The 21103-nt window shown below is 37.7% G+C and overlaps 1 protein-coding gene across 5 annotated transcripts in view; it reads left to right on the forward strand.

The window, feature by feature from the left end:
- Positions 1-21103, forward strand: part of tpk1 (thiamin pyrophosphokinase 1) — a 49668-nt gene that overhangs the window by 18848 nt on the left and 9717 nt on the right. For all 5 annotated transcript variants that reach the window (XM_088283261.1, XM_088283263.1, XM_088283260.1 and 2 more), the window contains 4 exons: positions 4986-5058; positions 5860-5955; positions 12579-12725; positions 13997-14105. In XM_088283261.1, coding sequence (XP_088139387.1) covers positions 4986-5058; positions 5860-5955; positions 12579-12725; positions 13997-14105 — 425 coding nt within the window. The remainder of the gene's footprint in view (positions 1-4985; positions 5059-5859; positions 5956-12578; positions 12726-13996; positions 14106-21103) is intronic.

Below are 21103 nucleotides of genomic sequence, written 5' to 3' on the forward strand. Positions count from 1 at the left end.
GGGACCTCAAACAAAAAAAGAAAGACACAAGAGAGGAAGATTGATTGGTTGTGTGGATACACGCTTAAAGAACACAGCACTTTGTGGTTCTGTATTTAAAAACAATGTCTGCATAAAAAAGAAAAGACTCAGTCATTTTAGGCAATTCTTGTGATGGTTTTCAGCAGATTTTGGCCCACTCACATTTGACAAATGACTACTAGTTTAATTTTCTTGAGCAAAATATACAGAAAGAGAACTCCTGATGCAAATTTAGGCCATCTAGGTGCTAGAGTTCCTTTAAACATTTAACGTGAAAAGCCCAAGATTTATCCACCCTGCACCACCATTGGTCAAAATTTTACAATTTGGACTATTTTGTTTGTCATATGCTTAAAGATCAGCACACACTATAATCGAAACTTTAGCCTGACCACAAACAACATCATAAAGGATTGGTCCACTGAATTCCAACAAGCAAATAAATAGCTGACAAATGATGCTGCCTAAATAGAGGGCAGCAAAGCAGTAAGAAGTACTGCATTCACGCTGGGGAGGATAGAAGTTATGTCACATTAGTGTTGGAATTCTTACGTTCCAATTGCCCGCTGAGATGCTGCACCTGCAAGATTGCGTTCTGAAGGACAAACATAAATGGGATATTTCTGTGAAATGCAAATGGTGCTAACTTATTCTGCAGAAGCAATGTCCTTTAAGAGTAGCAGGCGATCATTTGTGTGCCCCAGTCTGTCTGCTTGGAGTGGAAATTATACAGTAGTGAAATAAACGCTTGGAGTGGAAATTATATAGTTTGCAGAGCTGCACTTGGGTTGATGCCCTCCAAAAGTTAAAGCAGTTTAGATGATATAATACGAAACTAAACAGAAACAATATTGATTGTTTTTCAACTTTTATTTCTATTTTCGACTTTCATTTGTGATTGCATTTTTTTTACATCATATCATCTAGTGTTATTCTTATTGACCTTTATTCACGTCCCTATCTTATGTGACGACAGCATTCATTTTCATAGTATAGTGCAATATTTGATTATATACAGTGCACATGGAGCACATCAAGCAGCCATCAATTGCTTGGAAGAGTCGCATCCCTTTTTTGTTCGCTTCTTAGCTGAAACTCAAGTACTCTTAACGCAGTATGTGCATGAAAAAATTCCGCCTCCTGTAACGTAATTGTCTATGCAAGTATGCCTTCTACCTTGACTCACATATCTCGTTATTCAGAATCTCCTACTCATTTTCCAAACTGACACTGGAAACGTAAATTTGCATCTATTATGCCAATCGCTCAGTCCACTGAATCTGCCTGATGTGATTGAAATGTGGCTGAAAAGCGTACGTTTATCACTTCTTTTATCATCGCAGTCACGCGAGGCCAGTCTGTTGTCATAGTTTTATATTTGATTGAAAATGCACCCATCAGTCTGTTGAATGCCCCTTGAATAGTTTAAGCTTGACAACAGGAGGTGTAATAAATGATGGTAATATACACTAAACCATTTTCCTCAGGATCATCTACTGGCTAATTGTTATCATATCTCGGTAATAAAACAGTTTTCATGGGGCCTCATATGTGTTGTGGAATCGTCCCCCCCCACCCCATTGGTGCCCCTGGCGCTTCTCTAACTCAAGCCTTGTATGCGCTCCTATTTCTAATTGGAAAATGACATTTGTGTAATTAGCGCATCGAATCAAATTCACAGCGGGAGGATAAAAAGTCAAGAGATGAGTGAGAAGGTAGAGGATCATGGCTGAATGAAATTAGACAGCTGTGTACATGTGTGTTTATGAACATGAATGTGCATGGTTGTTGTTCTTGAACCATACATTTGCCTTCTTCGAAAGTTCCCCACTTTAATGTTTAAGATAATCAAATAAATGTCAACCGGAAACTAGAAATGCCGTTTTTAAACGTTTTATTATGGAAAACAAAATGTTCAAAATCCGCAAAGGTCATTTAAAGTCTTCAATGATGCAACCATGCATGTTTTTGGAATGTTGGAGGTAGCTGTCAGAAGTCCATGCAAGCACATTCCAAAGAGTAACAAGAACTTGTAATAGCATTTTAGCATTCGAAATGCATCTTCAAGTAAATAGTTTTCATCACTGTAATAATAAATATCCGGAAATCAGCAACAACCAGATAAATTGCCAGTTGAATAAAACCTATAGAATATTAAATTTGTGCTTCTGTGCAACTGAAAGTGGTGCTTGACATCTCTTCTTCTTATTTGAACGGGACTAATCAGAGCCACGTCTCCTTGAGTGATGAAAAGACGAGGGTTGTATAGTGGTTGTCTGTCTTGGGGAGCGAGAGACGGAACGACGCACGCACGCATGCATGCACACAAATATTCTCACACACACAGAGTCAAGCAGGCTGATAGATACCTGCTCAAAAATAGACAAAGGTCATAGCCGCCCCCACTACCGACTCTCGGTCAAACTTGTGGCAAAATGCTCTATTTCCCATCCAAATTAAACTGTCAGTTAATATTAATGTCCAAGTAAGACCTTGTTAGATGCACAAACATTCCTCGAGTCATTTACAAGGGTCTGTGCGTATGGGCGTGTGAGATCAGTCTTTGCATCTCATCTCAGCTATCACTGGAAGGTTATTGGGGATGTTTATTGTTAAAAGAAAGCGTGTCCTTGTGTTTTTTTTGTTACACATTGAGTTTACGGTACATAGCGGCAAGGCGGATAACTGGTTAGCACGGGTGCCTCACAGTTCAGAGGTCATGGGTTGGTGTCTGGGGTCTCCCCGAGCTTGTGTGGCTTTTTGCCGGGTACTCAAGTTTCCTTCCATTTTCCAAAACCGCGGCTAACTTTGTTTCATCTGTTGTTTCAGAAGTCTGTCGCTTCATCTTAATTTATATCACAATGACTGTTGAACCCCTTTATATTTCCTGAAAGTTGTTACGATTGACTGTATTGAGTCTATTTGCAATTAGGAAAGGCTTGACACACTTCCAGTCATTAAACAGTTAAGAAATTTAGTTTGCACGTATCCGCTTCCTGTTAGCCAAATTGGGAATGACATCATTGGATGTCCATCAGATGCAAAAAGCTGTGATTGAATTCCTTGTTTTGAAAGCCAATAATAAGATTCGAACCTAGGTCTTATTTCCTTTTATTATATGGATGAGTGATGAGTGAAAGTTTTGTTACTTTTGAAACACTCAATCTCCGAACAAGGCACAATATTTGCAAAGCCTAGCCAAGATTTTACTCAAGCATATATATATATATATACAAGCTACGTAGAAAATTGTACTTGAAAAATGTGATTAATCATGATCTGAAAGATTTTATATATATATATATATATATATATATATATATATATATACATATATATATATATATATATATATATATATATATATATATATATATATATTTATTTATTTATTTATTTACTTATTTATTTACACTTCCACATTAATTTTGAGGGACAGTTTTGCGACCTGAAGCAAGTGTTTTATGAAACAATAAAAATTGTAGAGTTTTTCCTAAATTCACATTGCGCATATCAGCAAACTGTATTTTCATTTCCAGAAACATATTTAGTGGGGCAATTTCAAACACAAAGTTCAATTTCAACTTAGTATTACTGAATGGGTTGTAAATGGAGTAATGCTGCTTGTTTAATTGTTTTTTTTTTTCTTTTGTTAAAAAAACTGTATAATATTAAGATGGTTCCTGGAAAAAAAAGGTACCCTCTCCTCTCTCATCTGAGTTTAAAGATGTCAAACTGAAACTGGGCCCCAGGCAAATAGATCCGCAAATGTACATACAAACACAACCCACCCAGCCTCGAAATCATGTCGTCTGGACACACTCGATGATAGCAGAAATCCTATTCCTGGATGGGCCTGCTTCTTACAAACAAACACACACGTAAATATAATAAACACAGACATGTTATCTGAGTACACATGACAAATGTTCCACTCTCACCTGGTTGACTCAGCGCTTGTGTGTTTTGACTGATATCTTCATCAGACCTTCGTAATTCCTGTACTGTGGGAATGCATGTTGTCCACAAACAATGTTGCATTTGCTTTAGTGGAATTAATATTCAGAGCACAACACCTATGTACATGTCAACTCCCACCTGCCCGGTTTAATTATCCGTTTTAATCCTCTTTATTGTATGTTCTAAGAGGGAGGGTTTTGAATCGTAAACATATATTACTTCTCTTTGTAACCACTGCCTCTGTTTGCGAGGTATAAATATGAATTATCTGAAATTGAAGTGGAAGCCGAAGCTTGAATTACCGCAAGGTGCTCTGTGTATTAGATTTGAAGCAAGATGATTGCATTTAGATGATTTTTTCTCCTTATAACACATCCAAGTTCTAAAAAGAAATACATCTACATTTGCATAGCCAAATAGCATGCAACAAATTCAAGGAGTTGAGGGTTTGTATCTTACAGGATGGCGCGTTCTTGAATAAATTCACACATAAATCGATTGTAAATTAGCTGTGATGTTTGAACAGTAGACAAGTGCAACTTCACTGGATGAAGTATGTGCAACAGAGTATTGCTCCACTTTTACCTCTCCTTTGGGTCAATTGTCGAGGTGACGTTTTAATTAGTCTTATTTGTATTCTGCGGATGTGCCTGCAGTGAATGTTTGCAGTAGCAGTGGACACTTTCTTTTGACTTTGCATTACTGTGTTTTGTGTTGTCATTTTTTCAAACAATCATTTTCTCTTTGGACTAATATGTCAGCTCTCAGTTGCTACTGGGCTCATATTTGCATTTGCATTGTATTCCTGTTCAGCGAATGTTGACCTTAACTTCTTTAAGTTTACTCCCTTGCAGCTCATATCAGTGTACTCTCCTCTATCTCCTCTCTCTTCGACTCTGCTTTTTCTCTCTGCTGCACACTTGCTGTCCCTCTGTTTTTCTTATGATCCAAGCAATCTTTCTTTCTACGTGACTCACGCTCTCGCTCTCCATCCTTCTATACAGCTTCCGCCCCGACTATATCAGTGGTGATTTTGATTCCATTACTGCAGAGGTCCGAGCTTTCTATACAGACAAGGTGAGTGGAAATGACCCCAAACGCTAAGAACCACACTATATGGACACAAGTATTGATATTCACCTCTTATTTAGGTGGTGTGCTAGAACCCTGAGATCCCTTGAATATTTATTTGTCCTCTTACCAGAAAGTTTTTTGTGTCATGGTTAGATAGCGGTAGCTGTTAGATTTGGAAAGAGGTTGACCATGCCATATTTTAGTTTTACTTTTCACTTTGTGTGGGTGTAATGGGAGCGTGTCCCAATACTTTTGCTCATTTTACATACTTGCACATTAAAATAAGTGCTTTATTACACCTTCATTACACATGTTCCCAAAAACTCATTAACACATCTATCGTCTCCTTCTCACCCGCAGTTCTGTGTACCCAATCATAGTCTTTTTCTTTTTTTTTTTTTGATTCAGAAAAGAACTATATTGCTTTAGGAGTAGAACAATGGGGCGGTTGAATTGAAGCATTCTGTCAAATATTTGTTGGGTAAGTAGAAAAATTCTGCATAAAGGAAAAAGGAGAACAGGAGAGGGCGAACGACGATCGTCATTGCCAGCATATTGAAATCCACTATGTGACAACATGAATTGGCAATTTTAGATAGTTTTAGTAATGTTCCTCTGACCTGTTTTTTGGATTACACTGGTTTTAATGCAATATTTAGTCCTAGTCCAGCCAAAGTTTAGTAAGATAATCAGCCGCTGGAGAAAACATCTCCACTCACGCTTGCTGTGAATCACAAATATGTTTCTGCTGTAATTCTTGTCTCTTGTTGATAAATTATTTATTTATTTTGGGTGTGTATGTAGGGGTGCCGGCTCATAGAAACAAGTGATCAGGATCTTACAGACTATACCAAGTGTCTGGCCATCATGGTGAAGGAGATTCAACAAAGGAATCTGCAGGTGACAATTTCACTCTATAAACATGCACAACAGAAAGCTTCCTATCCAGGTGCAGATCTTTTGATTTAGATGGCTCCATGCCAATACGATGACAAAGTCTTTAAGCAGTTACATACTGTAAATGGGGCACTAAAATAGCCTTCTACCAGCAAAAGAACATTTCCAGAGTGAAGGTTTGCAAGTTTCAAGCAGACCAGGAAAAGCTCATCCATGCTTTTATCTCCAGTAGACTTGACTATTGAAATGATCTTCTTGGCTTCTTCAAAAGAGTTTAAATAGCTGTAGCTTTCACTTCTGACCAGAAGAAAGCGCACATTACTCCAGTTCTAAAGTATTTACATTGGCAATACATTAAAGAGATTATGCTGCAAACTCGGATTCAATAGTAGAGCCCAGAGTTCTAAATGAACACAGCGAGGCTGTATTTAGCTGTACACAACTCGAATACGCTGTTAACAGAAATGAATTCAGCTCCATGTCTCAATGTTTCTATCTCGTGCTTATGATTGAGCTGTTTTCCAAAGTGTTTGATTGGACTGTGGTCAGGGTTTTCAAGTTTTTTCCACACCAGACATTTATAGACCAAACCTAGTGCACTAAGACATAGTCAGGATGTCTGAACAATCCCTGATTGACTGAATAACCACTTAGTGTGTTTCAATACGTGTGCATATTATGTGCATGTTGTGTAGTGTATTCTACAATCCCGAAAGGTAACAAAAGCAGATCTTCTAATAAGAAGTGCTCTTCCATGACAAAAAGACATCGGTTTAAAAATACTGGTGAAAGTGTTTTCTTCAAGATCACATAAAACAGCAGTGAGGATGTTTGCTGATAAGATGATGTTTGATACAACTAGCTTGCCCAGTGTTGCTAGAAATTGCAAATGTGTAAATGCATTTGTTGTTATCTAACTGCTACTGGCTTTCCTGTACATTGAATCAATTCTAAGCCAAAGTGTTACCATAAGAAACAGGAGTCATGTGAAGACGTGTGCACTATTAGCCCTTCGCCTTGAGTCTGCATTGATTTCAAGCTTTTTTTTTCCCCACTTCTCGTCTTGCGCTCTGTGCATTGCTAAACGAAGCCAACTTTTTCCTGGCACCAACTTGAAACTAATGGACAAAAGTCAAACTCAGTAGACTGAGACTATTTATACTGCAGTTGTTCTAAAATGACTCTGCAAAGATCTGCAATGTGTCTTGCCATTGTCAGAGTTTATTTCTCTGAAGAAAGGCAGCCAGACCTGGCTTTAAGAGGAGTTTCTTACAGGTCAGTCGTGCTGGACTGCGCTTCATAATGACATGTCTCAGGTATTTGTTTGTGGGTGGTTAGTGTGGTTGTTTATAGGTGTATGAATGGAAATTTAATTTTTTTTTTGTTGTATGGTGGACTCAATGCACTGCTCATAATAGACTTCCAATTATAAACCACCATTATAACAGACTTGAATCGAAAAATCGAAACAGAATATTGTCCTTCCATCCATCCATTATCCAGGACGCTTCTCCTCGCGGGGGTCGCGGGGGTGCTGAAGCCAATCCCAGCTGTCTTCGGGCAGTAGGCGGCGTACACCCTCAACTGGTTGCCAGCCAATCGCGGGGCACGCAAAGACGAACAACTAGCCACACCCAAATTTACACCTAGGAGCAATTTAGAGTGTCCAATTAAACTGTCATGTTTTTGGAATGTGGAAGGAAACCAGAGTACCTGGAGAAAACCCACGCAAGCACGGGTAGAACATGCAAACTCCCTACAGGGGGGGCTGTGAAGGAGAACTTTTGGCATTTCGTCATCTACACTCCATGATATCATGAAAATATTTAGAGACTCTGGAGGAATCTCTGCATATAACCGGTAGGGCCAAAAACCAACATTGAATACCTGTGACCTTCAATCCCTCTGGCATTACTACGTAAAAAAACTGCATCATCGTGGAAAGAATATTGCCATGTGGACTTAGGAACACTTAAGAAAACCATTGTCAGTTATATCAACAACACTGCTTTTCTGAGATGGACGAATACAAATTTGACAGGAGGTTGTGGTCTGACAAGTCCACAATTCAATCATTATTTATTTTTTTTATTTTTTTTTGGGGGGGGGGTGTTGCAGTTATCTTATTCCAAATGAGTTAATAGTTATAAAGCGACAATAAAGTGAATCAATTTGAACCTGAATTGAATATTGCTTATAAAAAGATTTGCAAATTAACTTTTTACACTATGGCATACGCATTGGATTTGTGGTTTGTATAGAGTATAACTGAAATAAATCTTACTTTCTTGCACAATAAGACAAAAATGCTCACAGTAAATCAAATGTAATTGGTGTAAAATGTCAAATTGATTGACTTGAAGGGCTTGTTTTTGCACAATTTCATTGGTGTTTTTTTTAGTATTTTAATTTTGGAGAGGTCTGTGTTGCGTGTGTGTTGTTCCAATAAAACATTAAGTCCACAATTACCAGTATTCAGCTTTTAAAAGATGACGAAAGAAGTATGTATCATCTCCTACGCATGCAGATTGCCACATTTTATGTTCTGTTCGTTTTTTAGGTGTCAGGCTTTAATATACTGTAAGATACCCTTGTGCCCGTCCTTCTACAGACTCTTTGTTCCTAATCTGGTTGATATTTAAACCGGCTTTTGAATCTGCAGCGAATGTTTGTCCACCCGTCTGTTTTGTACAGATAGGACAACCAATCCATTTTTCAAGACCTTGTAAGAGTTGTCGATGTCGACCCTCTTTGTTGCTTGTCACGATTTTTTTTGGCTTGTCTTTTATCCACAGTGAACTTGTGTCCCCTTCAACTGTCTGTGACTATGACAAGGCTCCATTAAAAAAAAAAGAACCTTTGTTCCTTTTGTCCTTTGGACTAAAGGATGCACATGGTGGATTAAAGTGGGTCGATGAATTTGTGGTTTTTAATATATAGCTGTGTTAAGTGTTAAGCTTTGTTGTGCTCACCTGTCCATCCACACGCTGCATACTCATACTCTGGCATCGTAACGTTCTCACCATTCAAATGTTAAATAAATATATATAATAATGAACTGTGGTTCCGTTAAAACACACTATTTATTTTGGAAAGAAAACACGATTAATATGATGAAATTAATCTTTTTTTTATAAATAATGATTTCTACTCCTTCTGTATTCACATCCATGTACATGGTTGATTTACTCAAACTTCCTTTGCAATGGTATAACACAAGACTCCATTATAATACAACTTGTACCTGCAGGCTCACACTCCCTCTGGCCATTTGGAAAGATTTTGTATTTATTAATTATTGTATTATATGGTTGGCTTTGTTTTCTTATAAAATTCTGTCCTGCTTTTTCTTTGACTGAAGCTGACCTAATTGACCTGTGAATAAAATGCTTCCTTATATAATACCGTTACAGGCCTTTCCCTTAAAGAGCAGTGTTTGATTTATATTATCAAAGTATTTTTAAAATCACGTTTTCGCAAATATTCTCTAATATATTTTGTTGGTGTTAAACTTATGCGCCACACTTAAGCCCATTTATCAGTACTACAGGAAGAATGAGTGAGATGAAAATTTACTTTGCGCAACAATTTACAGTGTGCGCCACTAAATATTTTACTTGTGCCCCTAAACTTTCATATTAGGGGCTACTGTGCTACCATGTAAAAACGATATGCTGAGGAGTCTGTCTGACTACCTTGCCTACAGATTGCTTCTCTACTGACATTCACTAAACATTTATAGGATCTTAAGAAAAGACTATGTAATTACACCAACTAGTTGCTGTAAAAAATAATTACACTTACCACATATACAACAAAAATTCCACACCCTCCCTCAGTCACTTTGCAAGGAGCAACAATCGTCATAACGTTAGGTGACTCTACAGTTTGCAAATAGCCAACAACAACATACCCTTATGTGTGCATAATAAGTGCAGCAAACAGCTTGTGGCCAATGCTAGTGCGCTATTATGGCTAGCTGACGCACGACTATACGGACTAACTGCAGGATACGGGCATAGAACAAATACATACTTTTTGTCATGAGCCCAGTGCTGAGAAGAACATCAGTGACGTACGTATTTAGGTGTCATAAAGAAACTAAGCTTATTTACCCGTACTGCTGCGACCCGCACCAGAATATTATTTTATTTATATTATATATATTTTGTATTGCAGCAATTTGTATCATTAGACATAATATTTTTGAGTGTACACTTTTTTTTAACAACCTCTTGCTGGGGGCAAAAGTATGTATAATGCGAACAATTATCGTAATTTGTTTCAACCCTTGTACGATACGGGTTCGCAATTTTGGATTTTTCTTTTTATGAATTAACCACGGGGAATTACGTTTAATGTTTTTGTTTTTGCATTAACTTGCAATAGAATTAAACCGACACAGCCCCAGAACCATGTTCACTTTGCGGGCAGCCAGTGCTGCTACCCGCCTGCGACCCACACAACACCCCAACTAGCAAGAGCTTACCGGAGGCCACCGGAACCTTGACACTTTCCACAGTTTCCTAATAGCAAAGTCACTTACATTTTTCACTTTCTTGGGAGCCAGACTAAGGAATATTTTACAGCAGAAAAAAAAAAAACACATGCCATAATTTCCGGACCATAAAACGCATTGCTACATAAGCCACAGCAGGTACATAAATAAATAAATAAATAAATAAACACAACAACAAAAAATGATATACAAGCCGCACCAGACTATAAGCCACAGTTTTCTATGTTGAAAAAAAATATTTGTTTACTGTATGTACAGAACGATTTTGTACTGTGAATGCACTTAAAGGTACATAAACAGAATCCTAAAACTGTGCGTTTTTAACACGGCAAAAACTTTGCTAGTTCAAACAGCACAACAAAAAAATCTAGATTTATTTTGCCTATTTTCGCTCCTACCAGTGAAAGAAAAATCCACAGAATAGCCGCATGGTTGTATTAGCCGCATAGTTCAAAATGTAGGGGAAAAGTAGCGACTTATAGTCCGGAAAATACAGTATACAGTATGTGTAAGTGAAACATGTCGCTTGGAGCAAATGCAGTCATGCCATGTGAGAGAAAGCACAACTGTGAGCGAACCCACGCATAGTTTGTGAACCCATCGCTCATAAACATAATATTTCCGCGTAATTTTAATTGTATTAATGTGTTTGCATAGTCTTTCAGCCTTTTGGTTCTTGGTTCCTGAAAGAAAAAAATTAACAACAGATTATAAATTTACTCTAAAATGATCCCACAGTATAAATCATTTTTTACTGGACACACAATTATACACATTTATTTTTTTATGATTATCTGTGGTAAGTTTTTGGGGGGAAAACTTGAGAAATGCAGTAAAATAACAACTCCTGGTGGAATTTCAGTAGAGTTTGTGTGCTGGTGCAGCTGTCAGCCTCTGACAGCGCCTCTGCCCTCTTAACTCTTTTGGGGTTTTAAAGGCTGTCAGCACTAGTGTGACTAAACTACGTGGGGACTTTGTATAAGGATGTAATTGCTGAGAGGTGTAAGAAGTGCATTGCAGCTTTAAGATAGGGAGAAAGAGCTTAAAGAAATTGCTTTGACGGGGAAGTCAATCCCCCAAAAAACTCTTAACAAGAATAAGTTCTATGCAGCCAGTCGAAACACAGAATTCTGATTAATATTTCGTTTGTAGAATATGAGTTAAGCTGTAAAATCCACACGTTTTTTTATAGCTCAGCTCAGAGGGGGACCATTTTGTCAGTTCTTGTCACCTGAAATGACATCACAGTTGCTCAGGGCTCATCCAAGGACCTGGCTTGAACAGGTGAGCCATGATTGGTCGTTATCTGAGCCTTGAGCAACTGTGATGTCATTTTCAGTCGACAGAAGGTGACAAAAATGGTCGACATCTGACATGGACAAAAACAGCTGGATTTTGCTTCTTAACAAATATTCCACAAACATAATATTAATCACAATGCCATGTTTTGACTACTGAAGGCACGTTAATTTTTTTTTTTTTTTTAAATTAGCTTAGTTGAGTGGTGGCTTTCATCCTGATTTGAATCTATAAATGTTATTGGGATGACATAAATTCTTTTTTCCAGTAAAGAGCTTTTGTTGTTGTGCTACTTTGCTCATTCAGGATTAATTGTCATAATATATCGGATAACTGTACTGTTAATATTAGCTGCCCATGTATCAATGTCTAAGGATTTATAAGCTCTTTTTGATGCAACCTTTGTCAGTATTGTGTAAACTCGGCCCAAAATCTTTTTTTTCTTCTTTTTATTAAACATTTTCATGGTTCACACGTCCAACATTTTCTGTTTCACAATAATAATTCATACCACTGTTCAACTGTAACAAAGACCCTGGGGAGCACCTTAGTTTTGTTAAGCTTCAATAATAACAAAGAAAAAAGGAAAATAAAAGATAATAAAAAAAATAGTAATTAAATATTAGTGTTAATAAAAAATATTAATAATAATATTAATAAAAAAATAATAATAATAGAATAAATAAGATAGACAAGTGAATAAATACATGTATAACAGGGAAAACACTCTGTAAAGAATTAAACCAACTCGGCCCAAAATCTTAACAAACCATGATGTTGTGTGTAACATTCGATACTGTATGTGCAGGTGGATGCCATTGTGACACTGGGTGGGTTGGCGGGCAGATTTGACCAGACCATGGCTACCATCGAGACCCTCCATCACGCTCTGTCTATGACACAACTGCCACTGTTAGTCATCCAGGAGACCAACCTGGCCTATCTGCTCAGACCTGTGAGTCGATACCAGATATAGAACATAACCACATGCTAGTTTCCACGTGCAAGTGAGTTGCACATGCACATGAGCAAATTGACTGCCTCTCCCAAATCTTTTCTGCCTCACTGCCAGCTTCCTTCCTTCCTCTCTCTTTTAAATAATCAAAAGCATTCACACTTGTGTGCTCTTATGATGCCCCACTTTGCTGTTCTGTATGAGATAAAGTGAGCCTTGTTTGATGCTCCCCGAATTGAATTTCCTCAATGCCAGTCACGTCCTCGCATCCCTCCGTTGATTGACTTTACAAGTAGGCCTAGCAGCCGACATTGAGGGACACTTCCCTTTTGTTTGCCTCCATCCTTTCTCCATTTTCTCCCGTTTTGTTTATTTTTAAGATCTTCATGCAAGACTGCTCCCCTTCCCGGTGAAACCGTACAACAGTTGAAGCAATCCTCTCTCTCTCTCTCATGCTCTCCCTCGCTATTCTTGTCATTATTCCAAAGGCGTGTTGTCATTTGCTGCTTTATACTTCGACACCTCCAATTAATCTTACTTCAGTGAGGGTAAATTAAGCTCATTTGTCAACACAGCACCAATTCACTAACATCTGATGAACGCAGATGCCTGTACATGAAGGTGAGTGTGACCTTTGAAAAGCATAGCGCCCGTTGTTAACTTTACATTTGGAATTGAAGTGGTTACAACTTGGAACGAAACATGCCGCTCACCAACACTAATCTCATGCTTCGTTTTCTGATTATGTTTGGATTTCGTGTTCAATATTATGCCCGCTTTGTGTTCAATTACCAGTCTTAGATACACACCAACAACAGACCAGTTGCAATTAATTCGGTAGGCTTCCTTGAGATGTACCATGACCTGGATGAATGAAAATATTCATTTGATGACAAAATTGTTGGTACGCTTCCATTTAAATAAATAAAATCCAACACCCATCACCAAGATAACTTGAAACTGACAAAAATAATGATAAACATTTGTGCGCACTGTAAACATGAGGTGTTTTTTTGTTTTTTTTTGACGAAGAGTATTGCCTCAAAAGTGTTGTGACTTGTCAATATGTACGTCAGCGTTACTTTTAAAGAGCCCAAGTGGCAGCGAAGCTTGTCATTTAAGTTCTAAATTTTTAATACCTCATACAGTACGTCATTGTTTCCCGTATCTGCTGTATCTGGCTCATGTATTAATAAACACACACGCGCACACACACACGCACACACACATACATGAATACATAACTACAGTGTTTTTTATTCTCTTTGCAGGGTAACCACAAACTCAGGGTGAATACGGGCCTGGAGGGGGATTGGTGTAGCCTTATTCCAGTCGGGGGACCCTGCCAAACAACCACAACAGGACTCAAATGGAACCTAAGTGAGTCCAAAATTCCTGTTGATCAACTCCGTATAGGGCTGGGCAATATATGAATTTAATTGATGGACTGGAGTTTCTGGGGGTCAGGGGATGTTACATTTTTTTTATGTTTTAAAAAAAAAAATGTGTTCCCTTTAACGGCTTTCTTATCCTGCTGAGAAGTTTGTTTGATTGTTGAGACCAAAGTCACTATGACTTATTTTAGGGTCATATAGGCCACCCATACTTTTATTGTGTATTTTTATTTGGGGAAAAAAAAAAAAACACTTAAATGTTTTTCTCATACAACAAGCTAGTTCTCTATGTTAGACACAATGCAAACATTGACGACATAAAAGTTATAAAAAAAAAACGAGAAGGAAAGTTAATAATCAAGTGCTCATACCATTATAAAATATGTAATATTAAACGCAGACTATTATTGCAATATGATCTTTACTGTTTTATTATGTGGCCCTCCTTGATAGTGGTGGTAATCCCCAAGGACCACATGAATAGCCTGCGGACCTGTTCTAAAAATAGCTCGCCAGTGACGTGATCATCTGAAAGTGATCATATTTTCTGCAGGGATTTATAGATGTTAAGTGTTACATATTGCCATTTACTCTTGATAATTGCTGTGTGAAATCATGAACATAGTCAGCGTCTGCACATATATACCATTCATTATTAACATCGTCTAAAACTAGTAGCCATTCGCTTAAATTAGTCCCCAAGTAGCAGTTCTCACTTTCAAAAAAGTTTGTGACCCCTGCTCCATGATGTCCTGTGCAACTTTAAGTTGTTGGTTTTAGTGACATCTAGTGGGCGAAATTGCTCAATGCGACCCCTTCCATTTCTTAAGAGTTAATGAGTCTGTTAAAGTTCTGTTCAACTTTCAGGATTATCAGTCAACATTATGTCTCCTTTATTTCATCAGGAATAATACACATTTTGCTTGGGCAGGCTAAATCCATAAACTCAGTTCATAACTGCGGGCTAATATACAGTAAAAGAAAAAAGTAACAAGATTAGATTCCATCCCTGCCATGGGCTGGGTGCTTGTGTCCCAGTTGTTGGCTGCCCGTCAGTTATAGCTCGTTTAGGTTCCTTCCTATCTGCTGTCAAGCAATCTGTTGTGGAAAAAAAAAGTCTACAAACAGTAAATTGGATTGCTCTATCTGCATGCATACCAAAATAGTTTTTTAAGGGTTTTGTTTTGTTTTGTATATTTCAAACAAGTGAAAAATGGGTGCCTATAAAAAAAATGCTCTTATCAGGCCACATATTCTCGAATACTGAAAATGCAATCAGATGTTCATCTGAGGAGCCCTATGGTCTTATCACCAAACCTCGCCTCCTCATAACCAGCTGGGTTCTTAATGAGTTGGCACCAACGAAACTTACTCCCGCCCGAGGGGAACCTGGACCGTCTGTCAGGGGGGATTGTGTGTCTGCTTCTTGGTGGGCATCCATTTAGACTGTGTGCGTATTTCACGAATCCAAACACTTCAGCAAATATTTTGTGGGTATCCCTGAACATTTTTGCAGTTACCCCTGTTTAAATTGTGTGTTCTAGTGATAGACCAATATGCTTTCTTCAGGGCCGATACCGATTATTAGTAGTCATGTGGGCCGATAACTGATTTTTTAATCCGAATTTTGTTGTAAAAAAGGGTCAAATGGTGTCAAAATAATGAATAATTAAAAACTCCAAAACTTGACTTAGTTTAAATGCTTTTAAGCACATATTTAGTAAACAACTAGAAAATAGACAACTTAGTTTTAAAAGTCTAAAACTGCTCAGAGCTCCCAGGCTCTGCTGCATGTCTTATAGTTCAATGAAAACAAACATCTTGTTAAATTTTACGACAGCAAATAGTTTTCTATTATTTGTGAGTTCTACTAGACTGATATTTAGTAAAATTTCAGCAGAGTCTGTTTCCTTTCCTTCCTCTGCTCGTGGGACCTCTCCCGGATAATCGGCCCGATGTTTGACTGGTCTATCACTGGTGTGTTCTTCTATTCTTGTTCATGGGTGTTGTTTCGTTCATTTGTGTCCAACATATTTAAACTTGATCTGCCAGTGATAGCAAGACACATACCGAAAAATATCTCTCTGGGACGAAGAGGAATTTCAAGAATATGATAAAATGGAACTTGGACATTTGCAGTGACTTTGACTATTGAAGTTAATTGCTGTCCCGAATTGACTGCAAGAAAACATAACCATCTCTTAAAATACATTTAAATACACCGTTATACAATGTAATAACACAAACATAAAATAATAAGACATACTTCTGCTTGAACATCAGTGAGCTATTGATCTTAATAATGTTGCCTTTCGGTGTTGTGATAACGTGGATTTACTCATGCTGTACTTCTTTAAAGAGCACACTCATTGAGAGTGACTCAACAACACATTTGCTACAAGTGAGCTTCTTCATTTGTACTCAATCCACAGAGTGCCTGCGGACTTAAAAACTATTAAAAAATATTTAATCCATGAATCCCAAAAAATGATACCTTAATTTGCCGTAACCTTTCTAAAGTCTTAAATGTTTACACATGATAAGTAGGTTGTTATTATTGTAAATAGTCTCAAATCTCAAAATAAAATTTGAGAAAATAATAATAATTTACTGACTGTGGTCACATCACTCAATCACGATAGCAAAACCAGTCTGGGCGCTAAAAGAGCAGGCTCACGTCATTTATGGACAACATGATCTTATTTTTTTTTTTAATGGCATTAAAAAGTCTTGAATTTTCCAAGATGCAACCAATCACATCCTCATAATTGACGGCATTGTAAACTATCAATTTATTGATTATCGTGCAAACCACTGAAGATATCCCTCAAACATTGGTTCAAAGCCCGACTGATTAAAAATACATGAGGAGTTTTGGGTTTCTCATCACAGCCTTGCTGGGCCCATGGAGACGTTATTTCCACTTACATCAAGGGCTCATTAAAACGCTTCCTTTAAGAATATAAAGTTCAGCATTAGATCATGATGTTTTGAGTCAAAGTTTCAATTTGAGATGAGTTTTCAGTGGGTGAGATTCCCTTTTTTGAGTTGTTGCCACCCCAGGGTAAAGTGCATGAGGAGCTAAAATACTCTTAGCCCGGAGTGATTTTATCATGTGTTCACATTTTGATGTATTACTTTAATAATTTACATCGTTGCGGAGTTACATCAGACATAGAACGATGATGGAACTTAGTTTGACTTGCAGTTGGAGGATGCAAAACGTCAGCTCTGATTTTCGTCAAAAGTCCTCTTCAGTTTGTCTTCTGTAGTTTTGCTTTTTAGATAAATATGTTGTTTGTGGATTACATTTAAATTTCTGGTTTTTATTATTATATTTTAAGTTTATTTTCGGCATATCGCAATATATCAAACTCACATATTATAACTTTTTGTTTATTTTCTCCTCTCTGCGCAATTTGCTATTTTTATATTTTGCTGTTTACTGTCAAACATTTTTTCCCCATCTTACGAGGCTTCACCTATAGTACAGAAATAAAGAGAGGGATGAGATTTGGATCTAAAGTGAAGTAAAGTGAGAGAGAGGACTAATGAAATAGGAGATTTTAACTCTCATTTCCATTGATTATTAAGGGAAACGTGTTTGTATTTTGAATTGGACAGTGATTTTAAATTAGATTGTTTGTCCGATCCAGCTTCTTTCATCTTAGGCAGCTGTAGAAGGTGAGCCCTTTTCTTTCCCAGCAGAACTTAAAAACCGTAATCCATACCTTGGTTACAGCTATGCTAGGTAACTGTAATGCACTTTACTTTGGAGTCAGCCAGTCCTCCCTCAAGTGCCTCCAACTGGTGCAAAATGCTGCTGCTTGTCTTTTAACTGGAGCTCGGAAGAGGGAGCGCATGACCCCAATCTTGCTTTCTCTTCACTAGCTCACAGGACACTTTAGAGTTTGCTTTAAGATATTTCTGTTAGTCTTCAAATTTTATTTAGTATCGTGTTGTATGTGTGATTACGCACCAACAACCGAATGGTAGTTGTTTGTTTACATTCAACCTTCAGCCGCAGCAGCCAATCAGAAAGACATCATGTTCTTCTGTGATCTACTAAATGAGCACACAAGATAGAATTTGCAATGAGAGGCAATAAAACTTTGGCCTCTGCCTATGTGAAGGGCGCATCTGGCGCTTCTTCTCTCCTTCCTCTCGAGAACAACTTTTATACCTTGAGTCTACTGACAGACGGCCGACATAAGGTCTGTGACGGTTTGGTCTCAAGACAGAGGAGGCGCTGCAGGAGTGATTACATTTCACTGGCTGGTTTTCTGTTTTAAAAAAAATGGAGCTAAATAATCATTTAAAGCATTAAGAAAAAAAATACTCAGTTAACGGTTTTAATTACTTTCTGTGGCAGCCTTCAAAAGTTGCTGGCTGGTTGTCGGATTTTGTCTTCAAATTTCTCTCTCACACACTGCTCCACCACAGAGAACACATATGTTAGCTTTTACTACGAAGGTGAGAAATATTTAATGTTGCTAAATATCTTGACTCACTCCAAAAATTTCAAGATCATAGGAGTATCGGCAACAATGTATTTATCTGCTTTTTGTTGCCCAACATCTTAGGATAAATCCTCTCCGTGTGCATCTCACACCTGGGTACAGCAATCAAAATCATTCACTGCGTGTATCTATTTTTGGAACAAAAATCCTGTCTCATTCCATTTCACGCCATGTCCCCTCAGTGTTTTTCCTCACAAAATGCAGTTTGGAAACCAGACAGAGTTACAAAGACTCATCATGTAATGTCTACACTCGTGATGCATCTCAGTGGTGGAATGTGACAAATGCGAGATGTTTTTTTGTGAAAGTCATGTTCAGTTCAAATGAAGGCTGAACCTTTAAGGCCTGGCTCCCTAATAGAGTAATATTGTATATCTGGCTTGCCGAATCAAACCTGATGTGCGAGTGAGGAGAGAGGAAGAGCAGAGCATTTAAAGAGCCTTTAGATGACCATGGCTCAAAGGGATTTTTGTCGAGACCGCTGTCTAATAAAAGGACTCCGCTGCAGTAATGATACTAAGGGGGAAATGTACTACTAAATAATGAAGAGACTGCGGTGTGGCAAAGGTAACAATGAAAGAGGCAAACGCAGAGGTTTAAAATGAAATGCAGTGAAGTCCTTGTGGGTAAATTGACTGAGTGGAAAGGACCAGAGGTCAACATTTGACTACAATTTGCCGGGCCATCATTTTTTATAATCTGAACCAACCTATAATCGTCTGTTGGGCAGTCCGTCAGCCAGGTAGTTAATATTATTATTATTATTATTATTATGAAAATTATTATTATTATATTATTTTATTATATTATTATTATTATGATCATTATTATTATTATTATTATTATAGTTTGTTGGCCCATCTGGCGGTCTGTTTCACAAACACTTATTTGCCACTCTATTGAACTGGCAGTTTTTTTATAACTCCTCATTGTGGCCAGGGGTAAATAAAATCTAACCCAACTAGTGCACTCCAACTTTTGTTTATAAATTCTTCTTCTTAGTCAATGGGCGGATTGCAGCTTTTTGGCACATACTGCCACCTACTGTACAGGAAGTGCAAAGCGTTTCCATATATAGTCAACACACAATACTGTCTTGAATATAAATAATTTCACCAGGATTTGACAGAAAACCACAACCATAGTTTTGTATACAAATAAAAAAATAAATATACATACATCATAATAGATTTGTGTTGTCATAGCAAAGTGAAGTGATGTCATCTGGCGGCACCTCCTTAGCCAATCAGTACGTAAATGTCTCTGGGTTTTTTTGTTTTTTTTTTTTTGTTGTTTTTTTTTTTTTAAGTCAATTGTCAGCAAAACAGGTGTCCATCGGTGACGGACCGATGGAATGCCCACCTGTGGAAATTACTCACAGTGTAATCAATTTTGCAGTGATTCAAACATTGTCCGAATGTTTCAATTCTTCTTCCCCCTTACCTTTTAATTCGCGGCAATGGAAAGGAATTGCGCAAATTCAGTAATTCTGATTATGAATCATGGAATATGTTGGATTCAAAAGAAAATCGATATAAAGTGCAGACCAGAGAACTCAAAATATAATCAGTGTAAACGGTGTGTGTCAGCCAGAACACACTTTTCAAGCCGCTAAGAATCAAACAATAAAAAAAAAAATATCCTCACGGAAAAAACTGAATTTATCAATTATATCATTTCGTCAACAAGTTACAGTCATGGCGTATGAGTGGCTGGATGAAAGCTGTGGCGACAGGAGCTTCTTTGTAAGCGTGATCAGTGTTTTATAGTGTTCCTCAACATGCAAAAAATGACTGAGAAGTGCGTCAGTGACTGGGGCTCTCCTTTCCAACATGCGAGGGCATCACGCTTTTAAGTATGCTGTAAGAACCTATTTGAAAAAAAAAGACTATATGATTTTTCTCACAGCTGTACAACAATATCATCATATTAAGGCAATGTCCTTTGTGTTGCAAAGGGTAAACACGTGTTATATCCTATCCCACAATGAATGGAAATTCAACTTCTTACTAGACACTGACTTAATTCAATTATTTTGTAGCTCAAACTCGACTGCTAACGCCAATGATTATGCAAACGCTGGCTGAGTTTTCTGCACTCTTGATTAGTCGAGACCATGGCCATGAACCCACACGAAATACTCCAGGCCTCTCTCAGCTTGTTTAATTGGCCGTGCCTACAGTAACGCTTTTAGACCCCTGCCAATTTATTTGCAAAATAAGCCTTTCCCTGCCTCATTTTCTTTCTCATTGTGAATTCCGTTGCCCTTTATGTACCCCGCAACTAAGCGGCGATGCAATCATCCACTATTATGTGAATATGACATTGGATGCCATTGAGTCTCCGATTGACCCTCAATGAACCTTTAATGTGCTTTACAGTCACTGTCCTGTCAAACAGTTAGAAATGCACTCACAACCGTAGGCGTGACGCCATGAACAACTGATGTCATAACACACTGTTA

Source organism: Idiotropiscis lumnitzeri, chromosome 19 (genome assembly GCF_059441095.1).
Source record: "Idiotropiscis lumnitzeri isolate Australia: NSW breed Sydney's pygmy pipehorse chromosome 19, RoL_Ilum_1.0, whole genome shotgun sequence".
Classification (NCBI taxonomy): domain Eukaryota; kingdom Metazoa; phylum Chordata; class Actinopteri; order Syngnathiformes; family Syngnathidae; genus Idiotropiscis; species Idiotropiscis lumnitzeri.